Source organism: Lottia gigantea (genome assembly GCF_000327385.1).
Source record: "Lottia gigantea unplaced genomic scaffold LOTGIsca_26, whole genome shotgun sequence".
NCBI classification, from domain to species: Eukaryota; Metazoa; Mollusca; class Gastropoda; family Lottiidae; genus Lottia; species Lottia gigantea.
Genome location: NW_008708797.1, coordinates 2,743,954 through 2,763,855, shown reverse-complemented (window position 1 = coordinate 2,763,855; position 19,902 = coordinate 2,743,954). Strand labels below are relative to the sequence as shown.

At 29.9% G+C, this 19,902-nt stretch overlaps 2 protein-coding genes across 2 annotated transcripts in view; one reads left to right on the top strand and one right to left on the bottom strand.

Moving 5' to 3' along the window:
- Nucleotides 1-1,051: 1,051 nt before the first annotated feature.
- On the top strand, nucleotides 1,052-15,755 carry LOTGIDRAFT_232221 (hypothetical protein; the record flags this gene model as incomplete). Its single annotated transcript, XM_009056081.1, has 28 exons — nucleotides 1,052-1,135; nucleotides 2,574-2,699; nucleotides 3,341-3,462; nucleotides 3,792-3,915; nucleotides 4,162-4,245; nucleotides 4,624-4,781; nucleotides 5,443-5,638; nucleotides 6,005-6,277; nucleotides 6,668-6,754; nucleotides 7,175-7,348; nucleotides 7,832-7,966; nucleotides 8,211-8,297; nucleotides 8,546-8,664; nucleotides 8,893-9,023; nucleotides 9,280-9,377; nucleotides 9,658-9,774; nucleotides 10,025-10,182; nucleotides 10,446-10,526; nucleotides 10,676-10,859; nucleotides 11,192-11,318; nucleotides 11,828-11,941; nucleotides 12,142-12,392; nucleotides 12,718-12,895; nucleotides 13,466-13,635; nucleotides 13,899-14,081; nucleotides 14,261-14,436; nucleotides 14,937-15,240; nucleotides 15,495-15,755. The coding sequence occupies exons 2-28, from the start codon at nucleotides 2,670-2,672 to the stop codon at nucleotides 15,753-15,755; spliced, it is 4,122 nt and encodes a 1,373-aa protein (XP_009054329.1). The 5' UTR covers nucleotides 1,052-1,135; nucleotides 2,574-2,669.
- A 2,850-nt stretch (nucleotides 15,756-18,605) lies between these two features.
- Nucleotides 18,606-19,902, bottom strand: part of LOTGIDRAFT_189014 (hypothetical protein) — a gene marked incomplete at its 5' end in the record, with an annotated part of 47,254 nt that continues 45,957 nt past the window's right edge. The window contains 3 exons of the mRNA XM_009056080.1: nucleotides 18,606-19,023; nucleotides 19,213-19,357; nucleotides 19,667-19,804. Coding sequence (XP_009054328.1) covers nucleotides 18,900-19,023; nucleotides 19,213-19,357; nucleotides 19,667-19,804 — 407 coding nt within the window. The 3' untranslated portion in view covers nucleotides 18,606-18,899. The remainder of the gene's footprint in view (nucleotides 19,024-19,212; nucleotides 19,358-19,666; nucleotides 19,805-19,902) is intronic.

Sequence of the window (19,902 nt, the reverse complement as noted above, 5' to 3'; positions counted from 1 at the left end):
ATTTGTTTAAGAGCCCAAAACAAACAGCGTATGGTACTGATTTGGTTTATGCATTCTCTAAAATAACTTTTGGACAATGGAACTTGGCATTTGGTCCTTTTAGTTCAGACACTAAATGTATACTATTGGGAGATAAAAAGTGAAATAATTGTTGATTTTAATTTTAAAATTTGAATTTAATTTAAATATGTATATATCATATTTTGTATCTTTAATTGTTGTATTACAGAATATAAATTTGTTGATTTAGTAGTTTTGTGTCTTTTTATAATGACAGTGGGTCCTCTAAATCAGTCATCTTAACTGAGTAAAAAGACTCCAAGCTCAAAGCCTTTATAATTGTAACAATTATGCTGCAACATTTGCCTTTTGAAAGGAAGTGATGCAAGGTGAAAGAGTAATTTCACTAACATTCTTGAAGAAAAGGGTAGAAATATATACTTTTAGCTTAGTCAAATAGAAAGAGATGGGAGTCTTTTATTCAGTTGGTTTGGATACTATGCACATATACATGTCAGCAGAAAGGGATTAGCTCTACACAGAAACTATATGAAATCATGTTGGTTTTATAATATCCAATAATACGTAATGCAAGATTTTATGATATGGAAAATTCTAGAAAGGGGTTGCACCAATTTGCATCATTCCCATTTGGAGTAAGAAATCTGTAGTTCCTGCAATTAAACGGAAAATGATGATGATGTCACTCATCGCAAAGTATGCTTGTTTCATTTGCTTGTTTCATTAAGATACTTCACGGTAAGAGACAACATCAAACATTTAGTTTTATTGGAATTGCAAGAACCGCAGACGTCTGATCAAAAATTGGAATGATGCAAATTGATGCTATCAGTGTTTCCGATAAACATAAAACTTTATGAAAATCTCTTTATAACCCCTTTAATTATTAAATTGTGCGAATCACCTATAAATAGAAAGTTGGGAAATCCCCGGAAGTTACTTTGTTTACGAGGGGTTCCCGCAAATACATTCAAAATAATTCGATGAAGTTCATTGGCTCATTTATATGACGGACGGGAATTCCCAAATAGATTTGGCGAACTGTAAGGATTACCCTCGGTGAAATCCCTCAGGATAATCCGCTTTTATCACGATCATCCGTGTTCCTATAACTGTGAGTAGTATTTCAATACATTTATAGATGTTATCTGAACATGATTTTTTCCGTATTTCAATTTTTGAGTAATTTTTCTTGCTGTAAACAAAGATTGTTTGGGCTTGATAGCTAGCGTAACAACCTTCATCTGATAGCTGACCTACATAGAAACATAACATTTCCAATAATAATCAAAGATGTCAAATTTTCACAATATTGGCTCTACGAATAGTGTCCTAACTATCAACAGAATCTAAAAATGAGACTGTCTCGTTTAACCTGCCATAAATACCAAATTCAAAAGCTATGAAAATGTCAATTCATAAAAAGCTTGTCAAAATGGACTCCTCCGTTTTGTGGCAACCTTCGCCAATTTTTGATTCTGGAAAAGTGCTCGGAAACTCTAATTGGGTGATCTGCATCATAATTGTAGGTTGTGATAATTGATTTGTAATAATTGATAACTGATATACCATGCTTTAGATTTTTTTTTGTCGAATTCGTAGTACAACTGGATCAATTTGGGTTTGTGCCAAAAATATTTGACTCGGCCTTTTCTCTGAAAGCTTGATGTTTTGGTCAGAGGGTGCCCCTTTTCGTTTGATGATTCAGAGAAATCTATGAAGGAAATATTTTTTAACTTGGTGTAATTCTGTTCTGTATATAAAGGAGCACATTTCTATCGCATTATATTTAAAATTTAAAAAAACATATGTTTTTGACAGATCAGACAAACCTGGTCAAATTGTACATTTTGTCGCGGGAAGGGGTTGTAGGTTGTGAGACATTTGTGTACGTGGACGAGTCTAAATCTTAGCATACGAGAAAATTTCTCAATTGATTTGCAATTTCGAATTCCAGTAATCCATAACTACATTTATTTCTTCGGTAAGAATAATTCTGTCTGTGCTAAATATGAATGAATTCAAATGTGGTTTTATTTATAAGTTCAAATTTTAAGGAAAATGTCTTTAAAGAAAATTCGAAATATTTGTAAACTAAAAGGGGTGGTAGGTAGAATGGAGGAGTTCATTATTTGTTTGATGAAGGTATTTGTCAAGCTAGTTGAAGAATGATTTGAAAAAAAATAAGTCAGTTTGAGTCTTGTTAGTGTTATTAGAATTTATATTGAAATAATCAGCATCATTTACTTATCTTGGGTGCTATGAATCATGAAGCAACTGGAAATCAATCTGCAGATCTGGTGTGTAGAGGTCTCATGTACATAATATCCTTAAATTTTATTATTCATGGAATTTTGACCTGTTAACTTCATGATACAAATCGTATAGTAGCCCCTGTTTGGTTCTAGTAACACATATCCTATCTTGGCATGATTGACATTAATCATTATGTCACTGTCACATTAATTGAATTAATTAAATTTCAGCACTGATTAACTGAAATAAATTGAGAAATATTATTGCTAAAAAAAAATGCATCATTTTTGTTGTAGATATTTATTGTTATGGTAACAAAATAAAGAAAGTATTGATAGTTTTTCTACAATATAATAGGTGTCCTACGGGACGCAGAACAATTTAATAGTACAATGTCAATGAATAGAAGATTAGATGATCAGGTAGGTGTAGATACTGTCTAGACAATGCCTATCAGGATTCTTTATACCTGAAATTAACTCACATAATGATATTGATAAACCTAATTAGCCAGAAAATTCTAAAACAACAGTTCATCAGATGATATGAACTCCCATTAAACATGACATTAGATTTCTGGTCCTATCTATGACTAATTCAAATTTGTAACCTTATATCAGATTTGTTAGGATAATAGTTTTAATCTTTATATAACAGTTTAATTAGCCAAGACACTTTCCCCATGATAGCCCTTTGGGACTGCATCTGCATCACTGAGAAACTAGGTTGAGAAATATGAAGGTATTATCTTGACCTATGCCAAGATCGAATCTTGGACTAGCACGGTTAATGAGAAAATGTCTAACTCACTGTGCCATCCCAGCTCCACCTTTAGCCTTTTTTTTAGTGACAATAACACCCTGACTAGCATCAGAAATGTTCTCCCTAGGGTGTCCAGGCTTTTGGATATTTTAAGGGATCTTACCTTTTCATGAATATACTATCTGAATAATTGAAAGTCTGATATTATTGTTATTATGTCATTAGGCTATATTTGATTATGAAATCTTCTCAGAGTAGTCAGTTAAGTAAATAAACAAACAATTCTATCATTTTTTTATAGCATCGTGTTAATCCAACGGAACCATTTCAACGTGTAATAGCACCAACATCACAGAGATATAATACAGAAGTAGCAGAGAATTTGTCTCGTAGTAATTTATCATATAGTATGCCTGGCTTTCCGTAAGTTTTTTGTTAAACCATCAGAAAGCTTTAGCTATCCAGTAATCTTATACATAGCTTTCAGACTTATTCTACTTCTATGATTTCAATTATTGATTGTGGTGTGTAAGTTTTGTCTTTGTGAATTGAGTTAATTCTGAATGAAATGCAAATAGGAATTTATCTTTAGGTCATGAGTAGTTTGAGGAAAATGTTTGTTGAAATTTTGATATTTCACCTCTAAATATTTGTTTCATGTAGAGCATGCCACCAGGCTAGTATTAAATTTTTAATCTTTAAGTTGCCTTTTCTTGGCCATTGTACAACCAGAAGACTATTTTTTTTTCCAGGGTGAATCAAGGTGGTCATCATCCTCCACCAGTCCATCACCCATTAGCTGGTGTACCAGCTCCATCCCAGCCCCACCCCCCTCAACCAGCAGTGCAGCCACCACCAATATCATCACAACAACAGGTACAGTGTATAGCATTTAGTTTGAATACCAGTGGCAGCATTATTGTCTTTGTTGTTTGCAGTTCAAGTAATCAGTGTTTGAAAGGTTGACATTTCTACAAAGTTGAAAATTTAAATCAAAGTCAGAGAAATTACAGAATTTGTTCAATTTATCTCTTCAAATACAAAGTCCAACTGGAAATAATTAAGTGAAGAGTTGAGAGAAATTGTTATGATGGGTAGTTCTAATTTGTCTTATGTTATTAGATGTCATCATTATCAGAGGGTAGAAGTGCTTTTGATACTACCAGTCAACATGCTTTACAGAGGATATTTCCTATGGAATCTGAGGTAATTATTTCTCTTGTTAAATGATAAAATAGTCGCTGTTGACTGAATTGATTTCAAAAGCTTTTTGGATGCCATGTTAATGTTTTATGTAACATACCATTTTTCCCTGGAATGTTTTGAGCTAGAGGAATCTTACTCTTAATGTAATAAACAAAAAAATAATGTTTTCAAGAGAACACCAAACAAAGAACATAATGTTATCAATTTGATGGAAAAATTGCAAAATATCCTAGTACTACTAGGCCCTTTGTGATTAGTGACATCATCAAACAACAGACATCTGATTGTAAAATGGAATTGCCCTAATTGATGCTATCACTGTCCCTGCTTTACATACAAATTTAGAAATTCTCTTTAAATTAATCTTAACTTTTTCAGTCCCATAATGCACAGGTTCAAGGTCAGCAGCAACAGTTTCAAAGATTAAAAGTAGAAGATGCTTTGTCCTATCTAGACCAAGTTAAATTACAATTTGGTAATCATCCTCAAGTCTATAATGATTTCTTAGATATTATGAAGGAATTTAAATCTCAAACGTAAGTATGATAAGTCTATGTTGGATACTTTATTATAACACTATATAGCTCATTGTTATAAGATCAATTAATATAACTAGATTCAAATATACCACAATTTTATTTTGGAAATCCCATAATAATGATAAAATTTCACAAATCTGGTCAAAAAATGAAAACAACATGCCTTAAATGCAATGTCAATATTAAATAATTAGTGACAGGTCTCAATAGAAACTCTGAAAGATGGGTTCCCTTATTTTTATTTATGAAAATGAAAATGCTTATACTTATATGAATAGAAAGTAGAGGTGTTCTAATGACTTGGAAAAATACCAGTTTGTCTCAAATGTCAATAATTAATTCATAATTTGAAAAGAATTACCAGCAGAATTCCAATGAGTGACCGATCAAGAAAGGTCAGAAAGTCTCTTTTTGTTTATCCAGACTATGTATACATGGACATTTATGATTGGTTAAAACTCTTAATTATATGCAATAAGAACATAATGATTCAGAATATATCATAATACACTAGAAACACCAATTAATCAAATAGCTTTCTTAATTTGACACTACAAAATAAGGAAACCCATCTTTAATTGAGAATGATATAGAATTATAACGAATCTAATTCGATAAGAGTAAATGCTAATTGTGTTAATTTATTGTTTATTTTCAGTATTGATACACCAGGTGTAATAAATCGGGTATCTAATTTATTTAAAGGTCACCCTGACCTCATTGTAGGTTTTAATACATTTTTACCACCAGGATATAAAATAGAGGTACAATCTGAAATGATTAATGTACATCAACCAGGACAACAGGTTGTATCTATATCACAGAGTAATGTTCTACAGTTAGCATCAGCTACGGTATGTATTTAACATACTTCTTTATTTCATTGTTGCTGGAAAACATTGACTTCATCCAAACAATTTTATATATCTCATTTAGGTATTAACCATAGCACAAAACAAAAGGATTGTAAAAAGGCCCCATTGTGTTGAAATTGCTAGAAGCTTAAAGTTTTATTCAACTCGCATTTTCTCAGCAATGCCAACTGAAAACTGGAACTGAAATGGCTGTATTCAGAAATACAGTTTATTTGAATCTTGTATCCACAGAGCATGGATAGAAAATATCTACGTTTGCTTTGGATGTCAAGAATTTTACAGAGAAAAATATGATATAAACTGTTTTTTTTTATCAATAATAACTATATGCTTTGTGTTTTTCAGCCAATGCACCATCATCCACCCAGTAGTGCTAGTCAGGGTCAAAACAATAATTCATCTGCCTCACATCATTCATATCATCAATCACCACGTCATAATCCTGACCCTACCCCTACACCACCATCTTCACAACAACAACAACAACAGTCGCAGCCCCCACAACCACCACAACAGCAACAACAACAACATAATACTAACAACCAACAACAACAGCAACAACAAGGTGGTCAACCAGTAGAATTCAATCATGCTATAAATTATGTCAATAAAATAAAGGTAGGAAATGTTTCCTGGTCAAAATTTTTATTGTGTGGGTTTCACAATTTTTATACGCCCACATCTCTCTATGTGGACGTATATTGTCGGCACCCCTGTCCGTCTGTTGGTCCTTCCGCTTGTCAACATTTACACTATCAGTCCATTACATTTTTAAGGTGATTTACATAAGACTTACAAAGATTTAATTTCCATTCATTCTACTTTAAAAATGACTATTTATGTTCGGAAATGTTTTTGTATTTGAATGATTTCTATTGTCTGATTACAATAATAAAAATATTTTTTATAATCAGGTATTTTGTTGCTGAAGCTTTTACTTGTATTTAAGTATTTTAGAGAAACTCAATGTTATTATGTAGGTCTCAAGATTTGGTATGTTTATTACAGGTCAGATTTCAAGGCCAGCCTGAGATCTATAAACAATTCCTTGAAATTTTACACACCTACCAAAAAGAACAGAGAAATTTAAAGGAGGTAGGTACATGATGAATTTGTAGAAACAAAAATAGAAATGTAAGCTTTAAGCACAAAGTTCTCTCATTGTCAGGTTTATTGTTCTAACCATTTTCTGTTGAAAATCAGAAATAGGCAGCAATTTTCAATTAAAGTGTACTTTAGAAAAAAAGGAAAGATAAAATCCTTTTTCACACGAATATCTTAAGTTCTCAAAGATCTTTTTTTTTTCAACCATGGAGAAATTTTAACCACCTAAAATAATGCAGAATGACTTCTCAATGAAGATCCCAAACTTGTCTATGACTGTAAAGATTAGAAACCGTAATGACAGCATGTACTGTATAACCACACAGACAGACCATGTCAAGATTCCAGGGCTGTCACTGACTGAGTAATAGTCTGCGCTGTTTTGCAATAAAAACATTATTATTTTTGTAGGGCTTAGTATCATCTACATATAAACCTTTAACAGAGGCAGAAGTCTATTCACAAGTAGCCAAGTTATTTCAAAATCAGGAAGATTTATTGGCAGAATTTGGTCAGTTTTTACCTGATGCAAATGGCTCTTCAGCCTATGTGAATTCTTATGCCAGCATATTCTCATGTGCTGTGGTAAGTGTAAGTATTCTCCATTTTCAGAAATTTAGATGTGTTATCATTTCTCATACATATAGATCATATATTTTCTATGTTCTATTAAGGACTGAGTTTTCCAGAATAGTTTCAAAAATAAAACTCAATGAAATTGTCACCAACATTTCTATTCAGGTGCTCTCTACCTTTCTCTCAAAGGAGATAACTCTTAATACAGATTTGATGTAAGACCACAATATCACAATAGGGTAGACCATGATATTATTTGATATAAAAATGTGACCTTAGCATTGTAAGATAGAGGGTTAAGTTGCAGGAATTTCACCTTCAAGTCATTGCTTTCTATGAAAAAAAATTAGTTATTGATATAAAGAGTCTTTAATATATAGAGTTATTAATATGAAGAGTCATTAATATAAAGAGTTATTAGATAGTTATTAGATATAAAGAGTTGGAGACGAAGATAACTTGCAATAATCAACAATATATTTGATATTATAGAATGATTCATCAGCATTAGGAGTTAGAAATGACCATTCTTCTACTGTCAAAAAACCTGGTTTTAATAATAAAAACCCCTCATCAAAGGGTCATCAATTAAAACGACCATTACAAGGATCACAGATGCCAGCAAAGGTAAGAGAAGCTTTATGAAGTGTTATATTTATCTTGAAATGACCCTAAAAGTTAAAGACATTCTCTTTAGTCTTGATGTTATATTTTGATTTATTAAGGTTAAGTATTTATTGACAATGAGAAATTTTACATATGTTTGTTATCATTACTGTATTATAAAACCTTGTCTATCTCGTGATAATCCTTCAGAGTGGTTGATACCTATGTTTCTATTGGTATGAATGAATATAAATTGTCTTTCTAGAAACCAAAAACAAGTAGTTTAAAAGACGTATCACTAGCTGAAGCAGGAAAGTATGGTACCCTAAATGAGTTTGCATTTTTTGACAAGGTAAGCCTACTGCTCAGTAGTTAATAGGATACTGTATAATTACTATATCACTGCAGATTTTAGATATGTTATAAATGTACACATGGTAAAATATTATATTGTATTTCTTAATAAGCCTCTTTATAAAATCAATAACAATCAATTAATGAGTTCAAGATTTTAAATGACAATTTTTTTTTTGTTTCATGAAGTTTTTGACTCACTTAGCATATAATATTAAATGAGATAAATCATTATTTGTTTCATAGGTGCGGAAAGCTTTAAGACATCATGAAGTTTATGATAATTTTCTGCGTTGTTTGGTGTTATTTAATCAAGAAGTTATATCTAGATCAGAACTGGTTCAGCTAGTCCATACATTTCTTGGGTAAGATTTGTGTTCAATGTGTTTTAAAGTGATATTGATATTTTTTTTTTTTTACTGCTGAGGTTCAGAATTAATCAACAAATCACAAATTTAATAGTATAAATTTATACTCTTAATTTGATAAATTCTTATTCAATCATCATCAAAAAACTGCAAGACATAATTTTATACATTCACATAGATTCTAGTTCTGATGAAAAGATACACAAACTCTGCTTATTTTTTTAGAAAATATCCTGAGTTATTTAAATGGTTTAAAGATTTTTTGGGTTATAAAGAATCTGGTGGTACAACAGAATCCATACCACAAACAGCTACAACTAAAGAAAGAATTAGTGGTGAACTGGCCATGGAAATAGGTAATGTTCCAACATGTAATCTTATATTTTGAAGAGTAAAATAGAAAAATCACTGTTAACCTTAATAAATTTAGATAGAAAATTCACTTCAATGACCCTCTCAACTCTTCTCACAAGGGAGACTACTTTCTTTGACTTGTATTTCAAGCCTACAACATTACACTATGGGTATAACTCACCATACTTAACTTTGTTAAAATTGAGCCATAATGCTTTGATTCCAATAACAAAATGATATATATTTATTTGATTGTAGATTTTGCTACCTGTAAAAGATATGGAGCTAGTTATAGAGCTTTACCTAAATCTTTTCCACAACCAAAATGTTCTGGGAGAACACCATTATGTAGAGAGGTAAAATATTCTTTAGTTCTGGTTGACCTTATACCAAGTGAAAGCTTATACTTTGGAGATAAACATCTCATTATTTTAATGTTAAATTAGAAAATCTATTGGCTCATTGGTCTTTTGGTGTGTAAATTGATTGTTTCTAAAAAAAAATATAATTGATAATGTTTAATTCAGCACAGATCTAAAAATTTGATTTTAAAGTAGCTTTAAAGAACAGGAAAAAAAAGCATAATAATATATTTTTGCCAACTGACATAAATTGTAATATAAATATATATTACAGGTATTAAATGATACATGGGTATCATTTCCATCCTGGTCAGAAGATTCTACATTTGTTACATCTCGTAAAACACAATATGAAGAACATATTTATAAATGTGAAGATGAGAGATTTGAGGTGAGTTATTGCCCTTGATCTGGTTGTTTGAAAATTGTGCAGAAGTAGTAAATATAGAAAACTATTGTCTGAACAAATACAAATAATGTAATTTGCCTCTATTGTAATTCATACTGGTCTTTTAATTTCAATATGTAACTCATATCTGTGGTTGTCACCAAAACAACAATTAAGGGAAGCTTAATTTCTGTCATCAAGAGTAAAAGTAAAAAGCTAGAAGACAATATAATGTATATGATTTATTTTATAGTTGGATGTAGTTATTGAAGCTAATTTATCTACTATAAGAGCTTTAGAGGGTGTAAATAAAAAATTAAGTCGTATGACACCTGAAGAACAAGCTAAATTTAGATTAGATAATTCTCTAGGTGGTTCTTCTGAAGTTTTACATCGACGAGCCATACAAAGGTTAGTGTTTCTTAAAGACAACACCAGATTACCCTCTTCTTAAATGAAAGAAATAACTAATCATCTTATAATAACATTATAACAAAGTTTTATTTTTAATTCATTAACAAGATGCAAATTATACAAACAATACATGTAAATAGAAACATGCAAATGAATGTTTATATTAAAACTTTTTATTTGAAAATTTTGGTAAAATTTCTAAACTGTATGACTTATAAGTAGTGACATGGTATGATCTATATAATATATATTGTTTGTAGAATATATGGTGATAAATCTCCAGAAATTATTGATGGTATGAAGAAAAATCCCTGTGTTGCTGTTCCTTTAGTCTTGCGAAGGTTTGTCCCTTAAACGTTTTAACAAGAATACCATAATAAGTTACATACTGAAGCTTGTTTTCTAGCTGTCGAATATGAGGAATTATTTCTATTTCCGAAAGACAATCATTTTAAGTGATTGTAAAATTCAAAATATCTATATTTTTCAGATTAAAAGCTAAAGAAGAAGAGTGGAGAGAGTCACAAAGAGGATTTAATAAAATATGGCGTGAACAAAATGAAAAATATTACCTCAAATCATTGGATCATATGGGCATCAATTTTAAACAAAATGACATCAAAACAATTCGCTCAAAAGCATTATTAAACGAAATAGAGACCATATATGATGAGGTAGGATTGTTTTACATGTTTCATTGGAAAATTTATTGAATCTGAAAATAGAATGTGATTCTGTTAGATGAGATGTTTAGAATTGAATACATATTGATTACATGGTAGTCATGGTAATAAAAGAGGACAGTAATGAATGATGCTTTAATTGCCCTGTTCTTGTACATTTCTCAAAAATAGAATATGGTTGTTTTTACAGCACTTTGCTTTGGGTTCTTGAAGATTTTTATTGGCATCATATAGGTATTCTTATTATGTCTGATGTTGTGTGTTTTTTGTCTTTGACTTATTCTAATGAAGTTTGATATATTTAAAAACAATTATTTATTCAGCATCAAGAACAGATGATAGAAGGACAGAATGAATCTAGTTCACCACATCTATCTTATATCTTTAAAGATAGATCAGTTATAGATGATGCTACCAATTTAATAACACATCATATGAAGAGACAAACTGGTGAGTATTATATGTTGAGTATGACTAAATCAAGACTAAATATTTTGTTATTTAATATATCAATCGCTTATGCTCTAAATAGATAGCAGATTGGTAAATATTATTGTATATGTATTTGACCTCAGTAAGTGAGAAAATTATCTTCTGACCTGTTGTTCAATCTAGGTATAGGTTGAAATAATTCACTATTTTTTTTTTTTAACACATTTTTCCTAAATTGTTTAATTTTTTTGGTGAATTTAATATTAAGAAATATTGATGACATTCTATTTACATGGATGAATTAGTATTGTCCATTTATTCTAAATTTAACTGTCCACCTTTTTGTCTATGTTGATTGATTGTCTCTTTTCATGTGTTAATATATTGGTCAAGAATATTGGTCAAACTTTTGATTTGGTCTTAATTTGTAAGAAATTTGATATATAATGCTAATAATTGAGACATAAATGTCAACTATAGAAGGCGAGAGAATGAATTTTTGAAACTAATATATTTTGTATTTGTAGGCATACATAAAGAAGATAAAAGTAAAATTAAATTATTATTAAATCATTTTATACCTGATATGTTTTTTTCACCACGTGGAGATCTTAGTGATGATGAAATGGATAAAGATGAAGGTGATATTTTATTATATTTAAAAGAAAAGTATGATTGAAGTAATTACTTTCTCCATAGGTTATAGATTTGAATCCTTTTCTCCAGAATCTTTTCTAGATTTCTTTTCGTTTCATCTCCTTTCCTGGAATGATGGGTACAGTTTGTACTACTAGAAAGTATCTACTATACTGTATTGTAATGTATGTGTATGATATTCTAGATATGGAAACAGATGATTATGAGAAACCAGAGATTAAGAAAGAAAAGATAGATAATGATTATAAAGATGATGATAATAGGAGTAATGATGTTAGTATAACGTCTACTGAACCAGCTAGTGGTGATAAATTACTATCAGAAATAAAGAAAGAACCAGTTGATACACCAGCCCAGTCAACACCAGCTAATACTGATACTACAGATATTAAACCACCTCTAGTGAATGGTGTACATGATGATCAGGATGATGATGTAAGTATCTTGAATCTCAAAGTCCTGATTGATTTCCTTTTTGAGTACTTAGACACTCTTAGTAATCATTGCTTTATGGTACCAGTGTATGTCTGACTACACAGAGTATAATGTATTTATATTTCAATCTTCGATCTAGTTGTCCTTATGGACTTTTACCCAAGAATTGCTGTGTGCTTTGTGCTGTTTTGGTTTCTTCTTGTGATTGCTAGGAATTGGGCAAGTGACTGATAGAATCAACTCTTGACTCCATTTCATTTTTTTGTTCAAATCTACAGTCTTAACATTTTGATGTTATTATGAATCCTTATGATTTTGTTTCCAGGATGAACGGTATTCATTGTTCTTTACCAATAATAATTGGTATTTATTTTTCCGTTTACATCAATTATTGTGTGAGAGATTACATCGTATTAATACATTAACTCAGAAAATATTACAAGATGATAGTCGTAAAGAAAGAAAAGATTCTACTGCCATTGCTTTACGATTGAAAACACCATGTATGTTTTACAATTTACTATTCTTTACTACCAAACAAGATATAGCATTTTACAAATGTTAAACAAGTCTTTTAAGTTTTCAAAATGACAACTTTTTCAATGCCACATTATTACCCTTACTTTGAAATGCAGCTTTACTTTATTAGATGTTATTTCTAATCAAATTTCATGTAGATTCCCCATCTTGGAAACATAACCATTGAAATTTAACAAATTTTCTGTTGGTAAGTGGCTGTTCTGGTAATGTTCGGCTATGAAAAGGCATACATAGAGTTACTTCCCTTATGGAAATTGTGAGACCTGATAATTTTTATTAAGTGACCGCTCGGTCATTGGAATCTCTTCGTAATTAGCTAATTATGAGTTAATCATTGACTTCTGAGACAAACGGTTATTTTTCCCAATCGTTAGAACACCTCTACTTTCAAGTTTATATAAGTATTAGCGGTCCAATAATGGAATATATAAATAAATAAATGAAAATAAGGGAAACAGCATGAATTAACCTCAGCTATGAAATCATGATGAGAATTTTTGATTGTCAGTATAAAAGATATGGTTATATTTTAGTTGAAGTAGAACCAGAAGAATATTATACCTATTTCTTAGAAATGATCAAGAATTTATTAGATGGTCATTTAGAATCCAGTACGTATGAAGATCAACTTAGAGAAATGTTTGGTATTCAAGCTTATATAGCGTTTACTATGGATAAATTAGTTCAAAATATAGTTAGACAGGTTAGTACTAGTCCAAAATATAACAATGATATATATGAAGGGTTGGTCACTTCATCAGAGTAAAAACTTTTCTTGCTTTGAATTTAGATAACCATTCATATGATTAATCTTTTTAAATGCATTATGAAGTCTAGTTTAGAATAAAGTGTGAAAAAATGATTTAATGCAATATTATTACACAGATAATTATAGCATTTTAGAAATTGGATGAAATGTATATTTTGTTTTATAACATAACTAATTAATTGATTGTTTGTTATTAGTTACAACATATAGCATGTGATGAAACATGTCAAAGAGTAATGGACATATATCATGAAGAAATGAAGAATAATGCTACTGGAGGTAGATTAGCTACACAACACCAACGATTAGCACCAGAATCAGCTTACCAACGTCGTGTAGAACAATTACTTACAGAAGAAAACTGTTTTAAAATTGTTCTTGTAAGTATAGTTTTTAATTTCATTTTTTGCTTTAACAATGATAATTTGTTTCTCTAAGTACTAATATTATTTAGGCTGACAGCTGAGTAGACCATAATTTAGAAAAAAAAGAGGGGGTTTTACTATTTGTTTGACAGCTCATTGATTGTTTATTTAATGTTGGTTTTGTTTATTTACAGTATAAACAAGAATGTAAATTAACATTAGAGTTATTAGATACAGAACATGAACAGATAGAAGATCCAGTGGAGGTAGAGAAATGGTCAGAATATGTAGAACAATATGTAGCACAAGATGAATCTATATCTGATGAATTAAAAGATCAGTTAACTAAGAAACCAGTCTTTTTACCACGGTATGTACAGTATGTACTTAGTTTGTATCATCAAAGAACTGTGCTGAATATAAGCATTTTTCTCAGTAGATTTATCTGAAATTATCTCTGTATATGTGAATGGTTTTTGAAAATTTGTGAAATCAGTCATAAATTGTAGCAACTAATTCACAGTATAATTTCTAGTATAGTTTCTATTGCACAGTCGGTTAGATCTTTGGTTCTTTACATGGCATCATTTGATTGGTTACATCATGAAAATGGCCGCTGTGGGTTTCAATCTCGATAAGTGTGTGACAGTCCGATGACCTTGAATAAGTCATCTTTACTCATTATTCCAGTCAAACCAGCTGTAAATAGGAATGGATAATTTAGGAAAGATCAATGCCAAGAGGTTTGGCCAAGGACCAGCTGGTAAAAAGGATCCTTAGTTGCGAACCTAAGTTGTTATCTTTGTAAAATATAGTTATTTCTTTCTATTACAAGTTTTCAGTAATTGATTTTTATAAAATATGTTTTAGTATTGTTCGACAATCCAGGCAGCATAATAAAAATAAAACTCAAGTGGAAGAAGAAGAAAAAGAAAGTGAAAAGGAAAAAGAGAAAGAAGAAATTAATGAAGGAAAAGAAGAAATTAAAGAAGAAAATATTGATGAGAATAAAGTAGACAATAAAGAAAGTGAAATAGTAAAAAGTAAAACAGAAGATATGGACATCATGGATAGTACAGGGTGTAAATTTAATGTGAATTCTTTTAAAATGGTTTATGTTGTTAATAGTGAGAGTTATTTATATAAAAGAATGGCATTGAAAAAAGCACGCGAGGTAAGTGTTGTATATCATAAAATAGATTTTATAGATAAAATAGATGACTGCCAGTAACCTCATTAATTTACATATACATATCCCTCTAAAGTGCTCAATGTGATGAAATATTAGGCTTTAAGGTGGAAGAGCATAAATAAATACCAGGTGGTTTTTGATTAAGAATCTGGTAACTTTTCATAATGCTTGGTAGGCTGTATTATGTCCTCTTATGATACTCCTTTTGTATGTAATAATTCTGACTTTATTTTCAGTCCCACAAACGTGTTTCATTGAAGCTTCATGAGAAATTCATGAGAAAAGTTGATAAATGGAGGAGAGAGAATGTTAGCAGTGAATTAGAGACAAATTGTTCACAATGGTTATTAGGGAAAGGAGAAGGATTAAAGGCGTGTAAAACACAGTGTAATAAGATCTATCTACCTGATAAATCCCCATATTATCAATATAATAAATATACTGTAGAATATATAGACAATAATACTTCTACCAACAAACCTGATATAGAAAAATAAACTACTGTCTCTACAAGTCATTTCATACTCTCAACTTTCTTAGTTTGCTATTGACCAAAACATAATATTAAGTTTGATTTACAGAATGAATTAAACTGTAATATAGATATTATTGTGAACAAACTATCATAGTGAATTATTTGGTAATAACACAAATAACCCTTGTTAACAATTGTTTTTATTTGCACAAGTATGACAAGTCTGGTCTGAAATTCATCCTCGACATGTTTGCATTTAGTCATGTAAAACAATAGTAGAAATGTAGTTTATCTCCTAATAGTGAGATATTTAAATTTGAAGTGCTATCTATGTACATTTTACATGTATAAATTTTACATTTTTCAACATCTTATAAAATATTGTAATTTTGCACCTATTCAATATAAAATATACAAATGATTGTTATTTTTTTGGTCATATTATTGTTGCTATTATTATTCTAGCACAATATACTGTAGTTTCAGGTGTTTTTTTTTTTTTTTTGGTTGTATAGTTTGTCGTATCATGTCATATTATTAGTTCACTGTATATATATCCATTATGTATAGAACATCAATAAAATTATTTTCAATTCATGTCCAAAATATAACCCTACATCATTGTGGGATAACTCGACAAGTTAAATGTCCTCGCAACCTGTATAGGTTCCTCAAAAAACAGAACCATCCAAATTTAGCATGTTACAAATAGACATAGCCTATATTAAGAAATCTGTACAAATCTGGACTCACACACACATTTGTGTTACAAAAATAATGAGGCAATTTTATACAATTTCATTTTATTTAGACTAAGTATTCTACACCACCAAAATTACAGCCAAGCTTTAACACTGATTACAATAGCTTTATAACTAAAATAACAAAACAAGCAGAATGATATGAACAGTAAAATTTTGCAGGTTTTAAGTTCACCTTTTCTATAATTCAAACTTGTGTTTTTAGACATTGAGGTTTGCAAGAATCATACCTGCACCACCATACTTACTGACCATAAAGGATTGTAAATAATATATTATTTTCACCGGTAAATATGAACAAATATCACTAACTAGAACATTGATTATTATAGAAGTAGTACAGTGATCTACCAAGTACATAATAATAATATGTTGATTAAACATCATTTTTATTTGACAACTACATATAAGTTTGGGGCTAGTTTCAAAAAAACTCAAGAGGATTTTAGTGTCAAAGCAATCTAAAATTAATTGAAAAATGTGGACATAAAAATCAAACAGATAACTGTATTTCTTATATTTAAATAAAATGTTTTGAAACAGGCCCCTCGAAATAAGATAAACAAATTTAAATTATGACAACTAGGTGATGTAAAGTAATTGATTATTAAAAATGAAATACTATGGCAAGAGACAGAATAACAAACATTAAAATACATTTAGCTTTCTAAATTCATTCTTTAAATGTTGTCATATTGAAAACAGTTGTAATAATTGCAAAAAGGAACAACTGAATCTTGTAATTTAGAATATCACTAATTCAAGACTATTCAAATCTTGTAGGTTCCCATTTCTAAAATACCACCATTTCATTTCTCAAATGTGATAATTATCAATGGAGGGTTCATACATCAAGACAATGTGAGAAAGCTGAAAAGGAACTATTTAAATGAAGACAAAATTGCATGCTTAACCTTACCGGTATCTAAGTAAATTAGTTAACGTTACATTACGTTGACAGGTTTGGACCATATCTTTTTTTAAAATTGAGTGAAAAAAGAAGTAAAAGCTAAAACATGCAATACTAAAGCAGCCATAAGCCCCCGAAACATAGAAATAAAAGGTGATTATATAAGAAAAGCAAGGATATAATATATATATATAAGATAAAGGAAATATATACAAAGGTATAAAGAATACAATTCAAAGTCTTTCATTCTACTCCATACACAAACTGTATAAAAATCTTTCACACAATATAATTACCGTATCTATCATTATCACCGGTATAGCAGTCCATTATAAATCATTAACAATAACTCTTCTAATATATTCTTCAAATTCATTTTCGTTGATTTCTAAACTTAATATTATTATGAAGATAACATAATTCAATGGAGCTGATTGGTTCAAAATGAACGACATCTTCATAACCTGAAGCTCAATTTATTCATAATAATAATAATTATTCTCAAATTGGTAAACTATGTTTGCTTAATGTTTCCTTGCATAAAGGATAAAACATGTAGAAATTTCAAATAAAATTGTTATGACCTGACCAATTTCCAAATTGAAATTTCGGACACATCTTAAAATCAAAATTTGCACATAACCTTTATACATTAAAAATTTTATCGGAGTAACTTGAAACAAAATAACATGAGTTGATTGGAGTCATCATTAATAATAATGGATTTTGTGTGTTATGCCAAAAAGAAAGAAGTTTCCTGTGCCAAGTTATCTTATTTTACTCGACAGTTACCAAATATCTCCATTATAAAATCATCAAAAATAATACTGACATTTTTCACTCTAGTTCTAGTACAATATATTTCATAATCTATCAATTTTATTTCTAAAATAAACATGAATTTGGACAAGGAGGCTGTCAATATTCTCTAATATGGTACAAGACAAAAAGGAAAATGAATTAAAACTAATTGATATTAAAAATCTATTCACTACAATTAATTTAAGTAAACATTACAACATATATAGCACTGTAGATAAGTAATGCAAACATATGAAAAGCATAATAATTCTTCCTTCTTTTTAAAAGAGTTCTTATATATCATATATCCATAACAATAAAAATTCACTCATGTTCTTTGTTGAATTTCATAATAAATAAAGTTCGTTTAGAAAACGACTTTGCCAATTTCCTTCCACAAATCATTTAGTTTCATCATTCTTGCTCCAATTATCAAGTTATATGTACATCCTTTAAGTTGTAGTATCTCCAATATTCCATCTTTACAAAAAATAAAATCTCTTTAGGCAAGCACAGACTACCAATTGCAACATCTTCAATTATAAAATATGTTTAAAATTAGACAATAGTTCACAATTAGTTGAAATAAACTCATGTAGTTTATCAAAAGTCAGTGAAAGTTGACCTTGTTTCAAACAGTATAAAAATGAGGTCACAATGTTTTTTGTTGTAGTTGATGTTCAGTAGTGTTGTATTAAGACATACTGGAACATGGTAAACCAGGAGAACCCATCTGAGTTAAAACACGATCTAACCATTGCAATGGACCGTTTAAATGTATTTCTATCCAACTTGGTGTACTAGTTACTGTCTGTCGTCTGAAATGTATAACAAAATTTCTATAACTTTTAGTCTACAGTGCCAATAAAGATCATTTCTATTAGGTTTTTCCCTGTCCAAATTTGCATTGTTGATAAAGCATCGAATTTAGCTGCTGAAATAATGCCCAGCACTCTGTTACAAATCTCTAACATGTAATTTGGTAAAAAAATTAAATAAGTACTGACCTATATTCAGCTCCCCAACCCTTAACAAAACTCATTCTAATAGTACACATTCTGGTAAGTTGATAAACTGATTCAAAACCCTGATTAACTGACTGGGCTAATAGTGCAGCAAATTCCTGATTATTAAATATCTTTAAATTACAACCTATAATAAAAAATAATCATTATCACAATAACTATTTAAATATCACTTAAAAAATCATATCATAATTTACATATCATCAACATCAGACAGACACTGCAAAATAAAGTGGACAGCCTTCTGAACTACATTGATCTACAGGCAGACGCTGACCAATGAACCATCTTCTTTATAGAACTTGTCAAGCATACAATGGAACTCAAAGTGGACAATCTTCTGTACTTAACTACACAAAGTAAGCTTATTCAGTTTACTTAATACTGTCCAAGAGCAGTGATTAGAAAAATCTCAACTCCAGAAACAGCAAGTTACCTGGTGGTATTTTACAAACTGTAGCCGGATGCCAACCATATCTTTGATTACAATTAGGACTCTGTACAAATACAGCATTTTCACTTAAACATTCAGCAAATACTTCACCACCAATATAATACAATCTAACACCTTTACCTATAGAAAAAAATTTATCCAATTAAATACAATATAATTATACAGTCATACTTACCTTTTTTACATTTATTTTATTTATTAAAAAACGTGACACCAAT